Source organism: Centroberyx affinis, unplaced genomic scaffold, assembly GCF_046629955.1.
Source record: "Centroberyx affinis isolate AG114_WGS23_722 - 3 ecotype Tasmania unplaced genomic scaffold, CSIRO-AGI_Caff_v1 ptg000053l_1, whole genome shotgun sequence".
NCBI lineage: Eukaryota > Metazoa > Chordata > Actinopteri > Beryciformes > Berycidae > Centroberyx > Centroberyx affinis.
The window spans coordinates 171,355-188,608 of record NW_027278765.1 but is presented as its reverse complement, the minus strand read 5'-3'; the positions used below and the strand labels follow the sequence as shown (position 1 = coordinate 188,608).

General features: G+C 41.2%; 1 protein-coding gene across 3 annotated transcripts in view; it reads left to right on the top strand.

Annotated features, from left to right (window-relative positions):
* The window catches only part of dyrk1b (dual-specificity tyrosine-(Y)-phosphorylation regulated kinase 1B), a 69,228-nt gene that overhangs the window by 44,671 nt on the left and 7,303 nt on the right, over positions 1–17,254 (top strand). For all 3 annotated transcript variants that reach the window (XM_071519060.1, XM_071519051.1, XM_071519045.1), the window contains exons 2-8: positions 7,953–8,104; positions 9,946–10,065; positions 11,018–11,206; positions 12,686–12,833; positions 15,032–15,181; positions 15,293–15,429; positions 16,554–16,700. In XM_071519060.1, coding sequence (XP_071375161.1) covers positions 8,036–8,104; positions 9,946–10,065; positions 11,018–11,206; positions 12,686–12,833; positions 15,032–15,181; positions 15,293–15,429; positions 16,554–16,700 — 960 coding nt within the window. In that variant the 5' untranslated portion in view covers positions 7,953–8,035. The remainder of the gene's footprint in view (positions 1–7,952; positions 8,105–9,945; positions 10,066–11,017; positions 11,207–12,685; positions 12,834–15,031; positions 15,182–15,292; positions 15,430–16,553; positions 16,701–17,254) is intronic.

Here is a 17,254-nt window from a genome sequence, read left to right as displayed (position 1 = left end):
GCTTTCATTCTGTCATTTATTTATATGGACTCCATAGACTGCTTTTATATGCTTGATGTTGCTGCCACGATGTCAAAGGCAACTTTTCCTCCTCTTATCTCTGCTGGTATCACCCTAAGAGAGAACGAGAGACTTCTTTCCCCTCCCTCCATCTCTATCATTATTATTATTGTTGTTATTATAAGTCGGTGACCGGGATGCTACAGGGAAGTTATTGCTATGAAATGATTCTCCTGTTGCAGCGGTGTTGCAGTGTAGATTAGAAATATAAGATGGTGGTTTTGTAGATTAACATGGGTGATGCTGCTCCACTGTTTAATATGATGATAGATGGGAAAATACATTGAGGCAATGGAGACTGGCAATATTACCTTAAGCAGGGGTGAACACTGGCAACTGGGACAAAATAAATTGATAACATACTGGGACAGAATTATAATGGGAAGATACTATTGGGCACGATTGGTAAAATAGCCTATGTACACTGCATCAGAATGGTGTATGTGTGTGTTGCGCTTTAAGGCGGTGATGGACAGGGCAACTTTTGGCCAACTCTGATGGGCACTGGTACCCATGGAGTTGACTCAGCATTGTTGCTTTCATCATATAGCAACTTGTTGTGGCCAAGAAGCATTTGGATTTAACCTGTGTGTTGCTGTGTTGCCTGTTGCTAGGAGCATTAGCCCTTTATGTTGCCTAAAACATGGCTTGGTGCATCAACACCATGTTGAACTGAGAGAGATGGTAAGAAGGGACTGTTGGCAAAGGAAGAGAAAGATGGATGGATTAATGGATGGAGAGCAGTGACCTGATAGGACGAGAGAGAGAGAGAGAGAGAGAGAAACGAGATGGATGAGAGATAGAATGCAGGAAAAGAGCGGAGGTGAAGAGGTGTGCAAAAGCAGGAAGGATGATAAAGGAAGGAGGGAGGAAGGAGTTTGGAGAAAAGGGGGGAGGACGGAGAGAGAGAACTGGGTAGTGTGGGTTGGGTTGCTGGGGGAGAGAGAGTATTTTAGACTGGCTGTTGAGCGGTAGAGAGACTATTGGAGGCTAGTTGCTGAGCACGAGAGAGAGAGAGAGACAGTAGATGAGAGAGAGAGAGAGAGAGAGAAGTAGCTATCCAACTAGTATTGTAAGCTGGTTGAGGGGAGTGCGAGGCTGGTTGCTGAGAGAGAGTGATAGAGAGAGGTAGAAGGAGAAGGGGAGAGCGAGGCTGGTTGCTGAGACAGCACTGGGTTTATTTATAGAGCGCTGGCCAGCCAGCCCTTGGATACCAGCAGCCAATCAGCTGACAGAGAGGGAGGGGGCCCTGACCAATGGCGGAGCAAGAAGGGGGGTGTCAGAGTGAGGAAGTGCTCTGAGCGCCTCTCAGCCTCTTAAAGAGACGGCAGCACATTCTTCAGTGCCGGGCAGATATACTCGCTCTCTCTTTCTCTCTCTCTCTCTCTCCCTCTCCCTCTCTAGGTCTCTCTCCCTCTCTCTCTCTAGCAGCGTCATGTCTGTGAGCCGGGCAGAACTCAGTGCCTCATAACAACAGTCCTCCCATACACAGTGACAGAGTGACGAGACTCTACTCCACTTTTCCCTTCCATCTCGCACAGTAGAAAAGCAGTAGACACATGCAGTTAGAACCCAGCGGTTAGACCAGAGCTTCTCAAACGTTTTCATGTTACAGACCCCCCCCCCCCCCCAAATAGATGCTCATTAGACCACAGACTCCCATTTGATCAGATTTAGTCCCAGGGACCCATATGGAAAGATATAGTTGTTAAATGAATGCTGATTTGTAGAACTGCCTGTGAAACCTGTGATAACAATAGTCAATTCTTATACATTCTCTGATTGGGAAAATTTCTACTAAATTTCAATTATAGTGAAATTAAAATCGTCCTCATTTCGGTGGGACCCCTGGAACACCCTAAAGGACCACTGGAGGTCCCCGGACCCCACTTTGAGAACAGCTGAGTTAGACACGAGGAGAACCAGATCTGGAGCCCGGGGGCTATACAGGCACCAGTAAGAGGCTCCACGGCATGGAGTTCAAAATAATTTCATATTCCGGGGTGTCTGCTGGTACTTAACAATATTTTTGAACCAAATTATCTAAATTCAATGCCTTAAAAAGGTCATAAATCTGGTTAAGTGCTGTCTTTGAGTTTTGTTTATTTACTCTTCAGGCTTATTTTAGGGTAAAATTGGTCTTAAATTTGCTTTGAACTGGCATTTTAAAAAAGTCTTAAATTTCACATGCAGAAACCATCAGTAAATTCAGGAAGTGGCATTTGTACACAACTCAAATTATTGATCAACTTTGTGACATGAGAAGTCTGTATCAGTACCACAGCCACTGCACTTAACTATTTTCCTGTTAATTGACATGTAAAAGTATTAAAAATGAATTTGATCATTTCCAGGTCTTGAATAGTTTGGGAATTTGGAAAAATGTCTGGGAAAAGTATGGAAAATGTTGCGGTTCAGGTCCGATACACACATAATTCTAGCTTTTATGTTGTTGTAGAGCCACTTTGAGTCCACAGTTTTTGTTGATGTGAAGAATAATGTTCAGATAGAGGGACGCTCTTATTACCCAGCCGCTGTCAGCATGCATTATATCAAATACCCACCAAAATCAAATCCGGTCAAGAACATAGGGTCTGGGAAAAATATGGAATTTTAAAATGGAAAGCGTGTAGGAACCCTGCCAATCATCTCACATATTCTGATATTTGTGGCTGTGAAGAACAGTCTTCATCTATACAGTGATATGACCTAGTTAGCAGGGGCAAGATGTCTATCTGCGTAAATCATATTGAACACCAGACAAAATCTTCAAAACAGATCAAGGTCTGGAAAAAGTATGGAATTTTTTAATTGAAAATGTGTAGGAACCCTGCACGCCGGTTTCTCAGAGTGTCAAGATGCACTCTGCACACGCCTCCCACCCCAACACACACACACACACACACACACACACACACACACCATGCTGTACTGACAGACTGACATCTGGACACTGGATCCTGATCTGGACATGGACAAAACTATTCAGAATCTGTATCAACTTAGTCATATATTGTTCATCAACCATTACCACCTATACTGATGCTGCTACACTGGAGCAGTTCTTTGAATGTGTAGGCTTGCAGTGTGTTTCTGTTTCTGCTGTCATACAGTATAGTACTGCACTGTATATGAGGTCCTGTACCTGGTGTCAGTCCTATATTGTATAACTGTCTTGTAATGTGTTAGCAGGTCAACAGGTCAAATCCCTTCTATGCCAATTGTACTCTGATAGTTATAGCAATTCTTTAAATTCTACAAACCTCATGTACAATGCATGGAAACAACTGAAAGTTTATCTCAGAATTGCTTTTCTGGTTTTTAGTAGATTTGGCTATGCAGTCAAGTCATTCTACATAATTTTCCTACGTGTATGGGAATTTTTCAACTTCTTAAGCATTCGGGAAATATTCACAATCTTAACTTTCAGTGCGTGCCTGCCTCATTGACAATGTTGCAGCTGCTGCTTGATCAGCGGCAACATGTAGGAAACAGTCAGATTCAGTGTTCGGTAGATGTTGTATCCTGCAAATGTGTACAGTCATTTAAAAGTTGAAACCGATCGACTAAATTCCCCGATTTTTTGATTTGACACGGCAACCTTAAGCAACAGACATAGGGCCCTTAGAACCTATTCAGACGAAGATGGGGACTTGAGACTTGCTGAATCATATTGAGACATTGGTCGAGATTTGACTTTTGTTTCGTGCTGAGAAGACCCGAAACTGCATTACGACAACCTGTATATACAGCTGTAGTAGGGGAAGAGTGGAGGGATGGAACGCAAACTCTGACCACAATAAATGATGAGTGTGTTATGTATCCGTTTGTGACTGGAAAGCCTCCTCCTCTTATCTGATTACAAAACCTGCTGCATGCTAGTGTTTGGGCACAGAAATCCTCCCAAGGTGTGTTTTTGGCTAGCGCATGGACCAACCACCAATGAGAGATGTATTTTTGACTAGCTAACTTAACTTCCATTAGTCATTGTGACTGGCAAGCAGTGGATGAGGGGAAGCCCGGGGCTTCCCCCAGCTTATGTCAACTAGAACAAAATGTTATAGCAGCAGGTACAGGTGCTATAGCTAGTGAAATAGCTGTAAGCTTGGTAAGTGCTAGCCTCACTTCTCACTTGTGCTTCTTGGTTCTGACAGATGCTTAACTACTGACTGGCTGGTTTACTGACTAACTTGCTGACTGGTTTACTGACTGACTAGGTTACTCACTTACTGGCTGACTACCACACTAGTTTACTGACTGACTGTCTGGTTTACTGAGTGGCTGATTGATTTACTGACTGACTTACTAGTTTACTGGATGACTGACTGGTTTACTGGCTGACTGATTGACTAGTTTACTGGCTGGCAGGCTGGTTTACTGACTAGCTGACTGGTTTACTGACTAACTAGTTCACTGACTGGCTGATTGGTTTGCTGACTGGTTTAGTGGCTGTGTGTGTACGTGTGTCATTTGGCTGACTGACTGTTCCATATTGTATCAAACAACATTTCATAGGCATCAACATCAAGCTCATGATCATGACATTTTTTAATGACGATTATTGTTGCAAGTAATTGCGTTTAACGATTTAATTGTCTTTTTTTTTTTTTTGTTTGAGAGTGAGTAATGAACTGAGCACATGAAATAAATAAGTAGGTCACAATATTAAAAACTGATCTGTGCTACGATACAATAATGCACCGGAATGTGTTTTTACGCACGCACTCGTCTCATATTTCCTCTTATACTTACTTACTATATAGTATAAAATAATAGGAAATAACCACTATGGATGAGAGTAACTCCACACAAAAACACGTTTATGGAGTTGTAAACTGGTATTAAGCCTACTGTGCAATCTTTTTTTAATTGCACAATAGGCGGAGAGAAGCTCTAATTGGTTGCAGAATTACTCTTAAATGTCAAATATACTGTATATGTATAATGAGTTCAGCCCATGAAATCATTTTTGGTGTGCGCTTTTACTCACGCACACTCTTCTCCGACACGCAACCTTGCAGGATTTCACTGAAGCACTTCCTTGGCATGATTTGTCCGAAAAATGTCTGTTCACGCGTGTCTGACAAGCAGCTGTAAGACATCCATGTTTTTCCACGTGAAATACAGAAGCGCAAATCAATACACAGATTCATGCGCCTCATCACACTATTGTTCTGACGTGGGCAACAGGATTTAAATTTTTTACAATTTGCCAACTTATTTGCTTCTATTTTTTAATTAATAAAGAGGACAATTCTTTCAGTGAAAACAACACAATGAACACGGTTATACAAAGAAAAATTGTGGTTGGCTTCTATAATCGCAATCACTTGATTATTCAATTATTGCAGCAGGACTCTGTTTAACATAACACCTCCTCCTCAGCACTATCAGCTGAGATGTGAGGAGAAGCCACTTCACGTTACAGCTGAAGCAGCTGTAATGTGGAGGAATACACGTTAAATCAGTTTAAAAATAAGCAATATCACACTGGGTTTGGCATGCAGTATTCATGAATGTGCCACATAGCACATAAATGAACACTAGCAGCTTTTGTGCAGGTGTTGTGTCTGATTTATCTGTGTAACTCCACAGGACTTTGTAAGTGCTACTCTGTAGGGCCGTGTTGGTGTAATGCTACAGAACTATATGTTGACTGAGCACTGTAGGACTGTGTTGGTGTTTCTCTGAAGGACTGTATATCACAACACTATGTTGGTGTAACATCATAGGCCTGCGTTGGTCTGTTGCCAGTATTGGTGGTTCTTCTTTGTGCTGAGTTGTGTTTTTAGCTCAGGGTTACAGCTGTCACCGGCTGTGTTTCCATACCAGAGTAACCTGGCTACAGGTCATACTCTGGTTAAGGTCTTATTCAGGTTAATGTGTTTCCATGAACCTTTGATACCCTGTGATTCAGTGTCCTTGTTGCCATGAATAAACCAGTTAGCAGAATATTCTCCCTCCCTCTTTGACTGAGCAATATGCTACTTCTTATACAATGATGATCCTAATAGTAAGTACTGCTGCCGCCATCAGAATGTTCCCACAATGCTATGCGAGTCTGGAAACCAAAAGTGAAAGCTGCAAGATGTTTCCATTCCACAGTAAGCTGTTTATTATGGGAGCAAGCCAGGCATCTTAATGAACAGGGCCCAGTGCTAACTTTTAGTGGTTGCCAGCTTTTGGTTGCCGAAACTGACAATATGATTTAATGGGTTATATTTGGAGGGATTAAGGTCCTATGTCATTCTACTCCATATTTCATTTTATATATTTGCCTAGCAACTTTGCCCATGGAAGTATTATATTACTATTAGTATATTTCGCCCCTTCGCATCCGTGCAGAGTTCATGCGTGATGAACTCTGACCTGCAAATTGGCACGGCCCAATCCAAATGCTGCTTTGGGCACGTTGACGTTTGAGAGAAAATCCAACATGGCAGAGTCTCTAATCGGGTCACATCATCCAGTTTTAGACAATGCTGCTTTAGCAGAGTGCATCGTGAGGCAGGATTAGGCTACATGATACATTTATGTGTGCCGTGGTTTCATAGATGTTTTAAGTTACAGTAGCAATACTAGCAAAATACATTACAAATTAGTGAACTGCATATGAACACAATGTAGCCCTAGCCAACTATAACTTTTTTGTCTTAGATTTTTTTTTTACTGGCTCAACAGGGGCTACCAGTGTGGAGTGAATATAGGTGCAAATATGATTTACACACGTTTTCTTCACAAGTTTTGTAAAGTAAATAAAAACAGCAAACAAAATTCACATGTAAATATATATCCACAAATGCAAACTGTTGTGTCTCACAAGTGCAAAACCTGTACTGTGAGTCACAGATCTGCATCTGCAGTTTACAAGGGGGGTAGCGATATTTATCCTAGCACTATAGCTGAAAAAAAAACAGTCAAGCTAGCAGCTTCTTTACCAGACACAAATCAGTGCTTCTGTCTTCTACTGAAAATCAAAAAATGGAATACTGGTATTTTTTGGCCCTCAGTTGGACCCCCGCTTTTCTGGGGGTTCTCCTTCGCCTCACCTTCCTGCTGTCAGACTCGCTGCTAGAAAGCAAATGTATTTATGCTCTGCAGTCACATAAACACGCACACTGCCCTGAGTTGGGCTGAACTTCATACGCGACGCATACTGGTACATATCGGCATTGTGGGGCATCGGATTTCTGTGTCGATATGATTCACACCTAAGTAGTTATAGTTTCAGTGAACTACGTAGACCACAAGCACCGACTGGATGTCCGCATAACTAACAATGAAATCTTCCTTTAACCAATCCGCTCTTCTAGTATGAGTCAGAGAGCCACAGTCGGTCTACCAGACTGCTCATATCTTGCCCAATGAGGGCAGTTCAGACCGAGGTTATTATAGGGATTCTTCATTAGTTTTTATTTTTAAGCAAGCCCTATGGAATAGGCCAACTTCAATGAATGCTCGTCAGATGTGAGATGTGGTGCCTTTTTTTTTGGGACACGGTTGTCCCTGTCATGCTTGGTTGTCATGAACTAATCTCCATCTGGATTGGCCAGCATGAATCACAACTGGCTGTGAATCCACCAAGCTCGATTGGGATTGGCCGTATTGTAGGCTTGTAAATGGCTTGTTTGGGTTAGAGTTAGGGATTCATGAATGAATGAATGCCCCGCCCCCCCCCCCCCCCCTCTCGCAGTTTTTCCTGCCTCAACTTCATCACCAGAAAATCTAAGAAAGAAGATTGGCCACAATGTTTGCTTGACAAGTGGGAAGTGGGACCAGAGCAGTGACCGCATAGCACCGGAGATGTCAAAATACAAAAGTATCAGGATGTCGAGGATCGCCACTAAACGAATGTCCTCTCTCTCTCTCTCTCTCTCTCTCTCTCTCTACAGGTGGAAGCAGCTCAGGATGTCCTCCCACCTCCTCCTCCTCCTCCTCCTCCGCTGCCCAGGGCTTCTCCCCCGCTGAGCCAGCCATGACCAGCCAGCACACACACACACACCCCTCCTTCAGCTCCATCCACTCCATGGCCGAGCAGCAGCAGGTAACCCCCCCCCCCCCACACACACACACACACACACACATAAAATAAGGAGTTCCACAAAAGTTTAAAGCTCCGATATTATTCAGTTTTCATGAATTTTCAAATCTACTATGGCTCAGGGTAAGAATAATGTTCATGATGTGTTCATGATTTGCAAATAAATGTAGTTTACTTAAAACCTGAATTGAATTAGTCCTCACAGGCAGAACAGTCACAATACTGGACCCTGATTGGCTGACAACATGTTTGCTCATATAGCCGATGTATATAAACAAAGGAAAATTTCAATTCCTATAGTATTGGACTGGCAAAATCCAGTTCTGAAACTTCCACTAGGTCTTTGAATGGAAAATGGCTGTGTTGGATTTCCAGATTTCTATGAGCCATGTCTGTCAGCTTGTAAAGGTCTTGTGAAACCAAATAACGCATAGAGGAAAGTGACAGAGAGCTCACTGAAGTGTTTTCCAGATGTATTATTATGAGTTATATTTGGGCAAGACAATAGCACTCCATATTCGTAACAAAGAACAGATTTTGTGGTGGCAATGGGCCCCATTCACAAATGTTTTTCTTGTTTTTGTTCTTAAGAAACATGCCTATACAAAAAACAACTGGAAAAGAAAGCATAGCAAGAAATTACTGATGCTGTCAATGCTGTGACATCAGCGATACACACCTTGGATGGAATTAAAAATAAATGGTTTGACATGAAGTTAGTGTGGAAAACCTGGATGATCTAGTCCAGGTTTTCCACACACACACATATGAAGGCAGTCCTGACCAGAGTCTGAAAGTTGTGGTTTGTAGTGGATGAAACCACTGACAATCGGGATTGCTTTGTTTTACATACACACACACACACACACACACAATTTTTTGATCACTAAAAAAAAAATTAAAAAAAAATCCAGAATTAGATAACAAAACCCCAAAAATCTGATTCCAGAAACAAAATCTAGACAAAAAACTACACAAAATTGTGGGAAATGAGCCATGGTTCCCAGGTTCCCAGGTTACTTAGTGACCTTTGACCCCAGGCAGAGCATGATGTGTGTATGATGCAGTACGGTATAGGCTATAGTGATGCAGTGCGTATGTGATGGTGTGTTAAGCCCTTTGAGACATGCTTGTGATAAAGGGCTATATGAATAAACTTGACCCTAAAACTCTGATGTTTACACTGTTTATTTCCTGGTTTACTGTGAGAGAGGGATCTAGGCCAATAAAATGGGGGAAAAAAGTGTAAAAAAAAAAAAAAAAAAGAAATTGAACAAAGTAAAGCCTCCTTCCAAAATGAAATACACAGTACTGGGTACATTTTTAACCGGGCCTGGTTTAGTGTTTTTAAAAATTTATTTTATTTAAAATTAGAACACATGAATTGTAAATTATTATTATTGATTTTACTACAAATTGAACCATTCTTAAAATGTAATATACAGCCCTGAGTGCATGTCTGTCTCTACCATGTGGTAGCTACCCTCCCCAAGCATACTTAACGCCAGTTGGATTCATTAGATGGTACTTTCTATTTAATTTAATTAACTACACTTTACAAAGATGGTAATAGCATAATAAATTAACATTTTCTAAGGAAAATCTTTGTCATGCATTAATTTGCAATAGGAAGCAGCTGACTATGGAAAAAATAGTTTGATAAAATGAAATAGGTTGCCAACATCATCCTGCTCTATAACTGTCTGCCTGCTAAAACTACAAATTTGTCTCATAATTAAAAAGGATGAACATTTATCTCTGTGATTGTAAAAGCTCTAGGTGTAATCCAACTTATTATATCTGTATAACCACTACTTGTCTTGTTGTGTTGTTTTGCTGTCTAGGTGCTGTCTGATATGACCATACTCCAGCGGAGGATCCCCCCTAGTTTCAGAGACCCTGCCAGCGCTCCACTGAGGAAACTCTCCGTTGACCTCATCAAGACTTACAAGCACATCAATGAGGTAGGAGATACCACACACACACACATACACACACACACCCCTACACTACCAGTCAACAGTTTGGACACACCACATTTTTCTTTATTTTTACTATTTTCCACATTTTCTAATAACAGTGAAGACATCAAAACTATGGAATAACACACATGGAATTATGCAGTGACCAAAGAAACAAATCAAAACTATCTTATATTTTAGATTCTTTAAAGTAGCCTCCCTTTGCCTTGATGGAAAGGCAAAGGCTTTGGAAAGAAATTCATACATTGGCATCAACTTTACTATTTATATTTGTCTAAGAAACACATTTGAAGGATTTAAGCAGAAGCCTTTAGATCAAAATGGCTTTAAGAGAATGAAGAACATAGTACATTCAACCAGGTGTGTCCAAACTTTTGACTGGTAGTCTGTGTCTCAATATATATTTTATCTAGCTATATATATCTAAGTAGACATTTTCTACTTCTTTTTTTCCAATTTCTTTTTGAACTGTAATCGGCCATTGCCTTCATTCTGTGTGACCCTGGGACCAAGCGAAACCATTGATGAAGCATTGTAAAATTTTTTGAAATAGTACAACCATTAAGACTGAAAAGTTGAGGAATCTTGAGGTTGTGGGTTGGATTCCTGGTGGACTTTACATGTTCCTCCCATGTTCTCCTGGTTTCCTCCCACAGTCAGGTGGATTTGAGACTCTAAATTGTCCATATAGGTATGAATGGGAGTCTTGTCTATCTGTGTTAGCCCTGTGATGGGACCGGAGAGCTGTCCAGGGGGTCTCAATGCATGCTGAGATCCAGCTCCAGCCACCCAGGACCCTGAAGAGGAATAAAGAAAAATGAATGAATGAATGAACTAGTGGTTGGGTCATTTGAGGTCCATTCTGTAGATCTTCGTAGCAGAGTTCAGGACCTAAGATGGCTACCTAAAGACACTAACCTGTGTTCACTCATAGGTGTACTATACTAAGAAGAAGCGGCGGGCCCAGCAGGTCCCTCCAGAGGACAGCAGCACCAAGAAGGAGAGAAAAGTCTACAACGACGGCTACGATGACGACAACTATGACTACATCGTCAAAAACGGAGAGAAGTGGCTGGACCGCTATGAGATAGACTCGCTCATCGGCAAGGGCTCCTTCGGACAGGTGAGGCCCGGGAGGAGAGGGGCTCGAAGGAGGGGGAAGAGGCCATTTTTAAATCTCACTCCAAACTCCCGTTCGCAACCCCGTAACCTGGCAACGGCAAACGCAGACACACACACACACACACACACACACCTTCACACACGAGAGTGAACAAGCACACTGAGGAGGAGAGGGAGAGCTGCCTGTCAACGACCGGCTCTAGTTTTTTCTATCAAATTTACCCTGTGGTCATGTTTTGTCATGTTATTATTCATAATTGTATTTATTCTCAGGGAAATACGGAATCACCTTCCATATTGAGTCATTAAGGAACACGTTTTGCTCTTCATCAAAGGATGATTCCATATTATAGGGGACAGGTGGCAGTCTTACTTAGCAGTGTCTGACAGTTGAAACAATGATATCCTATATCTCAGCTAATAACTGTGGGTGGAGGTTCTTACCTCTAACCATTGTCTTAGGAACTAACTTGGTTAGTTACCTGTACATTCCTGACTGTTCCCATGACAACAGTCTTAACTCAGACTTATCCCAGAGGGAAGGTAGCTGACTTTACTGGACAAAGACAAGTCAGTGAAACCAAATAGTGGTGTGAAGTTTGAAGTGAAACCGAACAGTCAAAACGTCTCCAATCTCCAGAGGTCAGAAATACGATTTCAAGTTTCGGACGGAAATATTGACCAAATGGACACTGTAACAAAATTAGCTTTTTCTAGCTGCTGTACTATTTTAGAAATCAAGGAACACATAGCTACTATGTAACATAATGTAACTGATGTTTTAATGACTTTATCAGTCAAAAGTCACCGTATACCGACAAAATATATTTAGGATTCTTTTGTAACGATATAAATAAACTTAACTATAAATTATGCCCAGGCTACACTGGAGCCATCAGGCGTCAGCCATCGAGTGAATGCTACCTTCTAAGTCAATGGACCCTGCTATACTGGCTGGGTTGCGTTTGCGGTTTATTTCATTATTTGGGGAAAAATGGGGGGACAACAACATGTTGTTTCTAGTGGCATACCATATAAAAAGATTTAGCATATAGATTTTTGGTAATTTAACGATAAGACTGTGGTGTGCTGGTGTAAACTTTGCACAAATCGGTTGTATATCAAAGCTTTTCAAGGCTTAGACAGAACAGATTACCACTTCGCCATCGCCGCACCACAAAAATAGGGTCCCAGAATTGCATTGCACTACTTGATCGTTACTGACACACCCCCCACTGCGCCTCTCCTCCTGCAGGAGTCAAATTCATGGGCGAGTCACCAAAATAGAATAAAAACAGACGCACCATAGAGAATGAATACGAAATGATGGAAAAGGTGAATAGGAGTACCCAGGGTAGTTTTCTGGGTTTGCCGTTTTCTCGACCACATCAAAACACCACCATAAGCCGGATGAAGAAAATGAAAAACTACAAATATTTTTCCGTTAGTGATGCTAAAGTCCGTCTGTGTTTCTCTACAGGTGGTGAAGGCCTACGACCACCATGAGCAGGAATGGGTGGCCATTAAGATCATCAAGAACAAGAAGGCGTTTCTAAACCAGGCACAGATCGAGCTCCGCCTGCTGGAGCTCATGAACAAGCACGACACTGAGATGAAATATTATATAGGTAAGATCTATATACTGCAACACACACACATACAAACACACTGAGAGGGAATATTGCATAGGTTAGATGTATACATTCCACAGTGTAAGTGAGGTTGCAGTGTGACGCAGGTTCTGTCTTCTTAAGCTCACTGTTAATATAGGCCAGCGACCTACTTCTAACACACACTCACACACACACACACACACTCTTACTCTGCTACACCCCTGATTTGTTGTCCGGCTCATTGCCACAGATCCAGTGTGAATCTGGTTTGAAGGGATCAGGATCATAAAGTGAATAGGACCCATCAGATGAGATGCAGGATTCCCACTGCTTACGGAATTCCTGGAATATCATGTCAGGGATTTTTTTGGGGGGGAAGTCAGGGAAACAGTTTTACAAATGAATATAGCAGAATGTGTTTTCCAACTTGTTTCACACATTGAGTTTTCAGCCCAACTAACTAGAGTGGAAGCAAGGGTATAAGATATGGGTTTTTATGTCTTTAAATTTGACCATTTCCCTACCAAGAAATATCAAATATTCAGTGTTTTTCCCCCATGATTTTATTCCTCTCAGGAAAAGCCTTTGGAACCGCATTTAGACATAGATAGGCAACTATGTGGCATGGAGAGCCAAGGTCTGCAGGTTTTCATTGCAATCAAACACGACAGCAGCTAACTTCACTGAGTAACACACCTTCAACCAGAGAGGAGGAACTAACCAGTGAAATCAGCTGGTTGGAATGAAGACCTGGTCGCCGGTCCCTGATTTAGACCATCATAGACACTAAAACTCTCCATGGAAACCCAGACTTGATGAAATTCTTCTAGTGTTAGCAGCTTAAGGCAGGGTGACCCACCTCACCTATTCATTGGAAACTCTGGGATACATTACTGACTTTATATGAAGAATTAATGTACAAAAAACATTACTCAGATGAAAATCAAATGTCATGTCAGGTTTTCCAGACTGTCTTTCTGTAGCTGTGTTCAGGGAGGAACCTCCATCATGGATGTGGACGACACTGACTGGACCATACAGTGTATTTAACTAGTAACTGCTAGCAGTTATGCACGGGCCGGCCAGATGGAGCGCAAGAGGAAATAGAAGAGTTTAGAGAAAGAAGTCATCAGATGAAGATTATCATTAAAGCCTTGAAATATCTTTGATGTCTCTAGTTCACACAACACAATGCCTGAGCAGGCAGAAGCATGTTTATTCTGCAGCACCCAGGACTTGAAGCCATATAAAGGCCGATTTCAAAATGGCATAAAACATTCTGTTTCAAGATAAATTTCTGGGAATCTGAATACTTTATCTAGACAACATAGAGATGTCTGTAATTTATTTTTTACACTGATTGAACGCTCCATACCTGTTTAAAGATGCTGTATTTTCCATTGACTGGAATAGCTTACCTGAGAGCAGAATTCACAATACTGTCAAAAATTCCATTTTTGAGATACAATTCTGAAATTGTACATACAGTACTGTGCAAGTCTTAGGCACATGTAAAAAAAATTATCTGAAGCAAAGATGCTTTCAAAAAGTTTCTGAATATAAAAAAAATATATATATATAAAGAGCAGCTGTAAAGAGCAGTCTACTGACACACTAATGCAGAAAACAAATAAATAAACATCTAAGACCAAATTTGTGTAAAACATCTAGGGTGCCTAAGACTTTTGCACAGTACTGTACATTATCTACCATGAATGCAAAAAGCTGAATTTTTGATCTTTAAAAAAATCCGTCTGGATCATTTGTCGGGGACAGTCTGATGATGCTGTGTAGCAAGTTTGGTGTCAGTTGAACCTAAAATGTCTGAGGAGTTAGGTTTCATTATTTTTACAGTTTTTGAGAAAAATAAACTCAAAGTTGACTACAAGTTGCAGTGAAGCAAAGTTTCGTCACATATTGGTAGAGTCAACTTCTGGACTAGAACTACTAACTACTACATTTGGTGCAATTTCATTCATGGGACGGCATAATAATAATAGAATAAGAAGAAAAACAACATTAACAAACCAGGAAGGAAGAACTGATTCGGTTATGGACAGTCATGGAAAAGTCATGGAATTTTTTTTTTTTTTTCCCGACACGCTGGCCTTATCGGATTCTCACTGCGCTTTCTTCCTCTCTCCCCCTTCCTCCCCGTCTTCCCCTCCTTGTGTCTCTCTCTCCGTCCACCCGTTCTCTCTCTCTGTGTGTAGTCCACCTGAAGCGTCACTTTATGTTCAGGAACCATCTGTGTTTGGTGTTTGAGTTGTTGAGTTACAACCTGTACGATCTGCTGAGGAACACCAACTTCAGAGGAGTCTCCCTCAACCTCACCAGAAAATTCGCACAGCAGCTCTGCACAGGTGAGGACACACACACACACACACACACACGATAACACACACACACGTCTCGAAACACCGGAGATCCATAATAATACTAACAGTACTAATAATGAGGGTTTCTGTCTGTAGCGTTATTATTCCTGGCCACCCCGGAGCTGTCAATCATCCACTGCGATCTGAAGCCAGAGAACATCTTGCTGTGTAACCCCAAGAGATCCGCCATCAAGATAGTCGACTTCGGATCCTCCTGCCAGCTCGGACAAAGGGTGAGCAACACGCCGGCACACGTGCACACATACACAAACACACACAAAATGCATCTGAAAAGTACCTCTAAAGGTCAGTTCATTTGAAATAAGAGTGAATAATTTCTGTTGTACATTTGTTAAGTTACTCTGTGAAACTGTAAAACTATTAAACTTTTTATTTTTTTTATCATGTACAGCAGTGATTCTCAACCTTTTTCATATCAAAGACCCCTATTTTAGTCCACATTAGGGCCACAGACTCCCATTTGATGAGATTTTGTCTCTTGAACCCAAATTTGAGAATATTTTTATTGTCAGATATGATTTTGTCCAGAACTCCAAGACTATCTGCATTGTAGTTAGAGAGATAACAGAGAAACTATGGTCAAAATAGTCATTCTTCTGCATTCTCTAATTGTGTTAACTTCTTGTAAATGAAATAATGCTGAAGTTTAACAATTCATCAATTTGCTGGGACCCACTCAAGGACCCCTGGTGGTCCCCGGCCCCCACGTTGAGAACCACTGATGTACAGTGTCCTTGGGTGTTTTGAGAGGCGGTTATAAATGAAATGTATTATTTTTTTAATTATTATTATTATTGTCATTTTAATGTTATTAGTATTCATATTATTAGTAGTAGTGTTGTCATTATTATTATTATTAAAGTTCCCTTTTTATTTTTCAGGGTTTTTCAGGGTTATTTTTCAATCCCTTCTACACTGAAAAGTTATCCCAAATTTGTTATTTTAATCCAGATTTTTAGTGAATGTCTTCGGTCAAAACATTTGATATATCAGAAAAAATGAAGGCAATTCAAACTCGATCCGACTTGTATGTGAAAGGTAAATTTGGCATAAGCGTGAATGAGTCCTAGTGGCAGATAATGTGGCTGAATGGTAATGTCGGTGTGTCAGACGTTGCCTGCTGCCTCCCTCGAGCATCTGAATAAAAAGAGTTGAGCGCCTCACGGTGGCCAGCCGCCGGAACAGCAGCGAAACACCCAAACGTTCATTCTCAAATGTTATGTCAGTAGACTGGATGTGAGAAGATGTGAAGGAAAAGCTATAGAATGTAATGAGAGGAAACTGACCCTCAACTACTCTTCCTCCCCTCCTCCTCCTCCTCCTCTCTCTTGTCCAGATCTACCAGTACATCCAGAGCAGGTTCTACCGTTCTCCGGAGGTTTTGTTAGGGATGCCGTATGACCTGGCCATCGACATGTGGTCCCTGGGCTGCATCCTGGTGGAGATGCATACCGGAGAGCCTCTCTTCAGCGGATCCAACGAGGTAGAAATCAAACGCCACCGCACATGCACCGCGCTCTATCAAAAATTGTCCAATGATGCGTCTCGGAGTGCTTTACGTGCATGAATACATAAAAAAAGCACTTTAGATTAGGGAACACATATTAACTATGAATAAGTTGCTTATTAACATGCATATTAGTAGTGTTTTGGTTCTTTATTAGTCATTACAAACCACTTATTAGCACCTTATTCTGCATCGTATGCAGAATCATATTCTACAAGTATAGCCCATTAACTATGGCTTTTCCCTCAAGTATCCTAATTAGTGCTTACAGAGTCAGTAAAGAAGTTTTTGCAGATGAATTGGGCTTTTAGTATACTTTGCTCAGTATGGGGCTTATAAGGTGCTAGTATCACATATTATTGAGAGAAATTATTACACTATTGAGGGAAAACCCATAGTTAATGTGTTACCTAATCTAAAGTGTTACCAAAAACCCCATCAGAGACAAAGTCTAAGCAGGGCCTTGATAATCCTTGAATGTTTAGATTTGAGAAAATTCAAATAAAGCCTTAAAAGTTTCTGAAAATGGA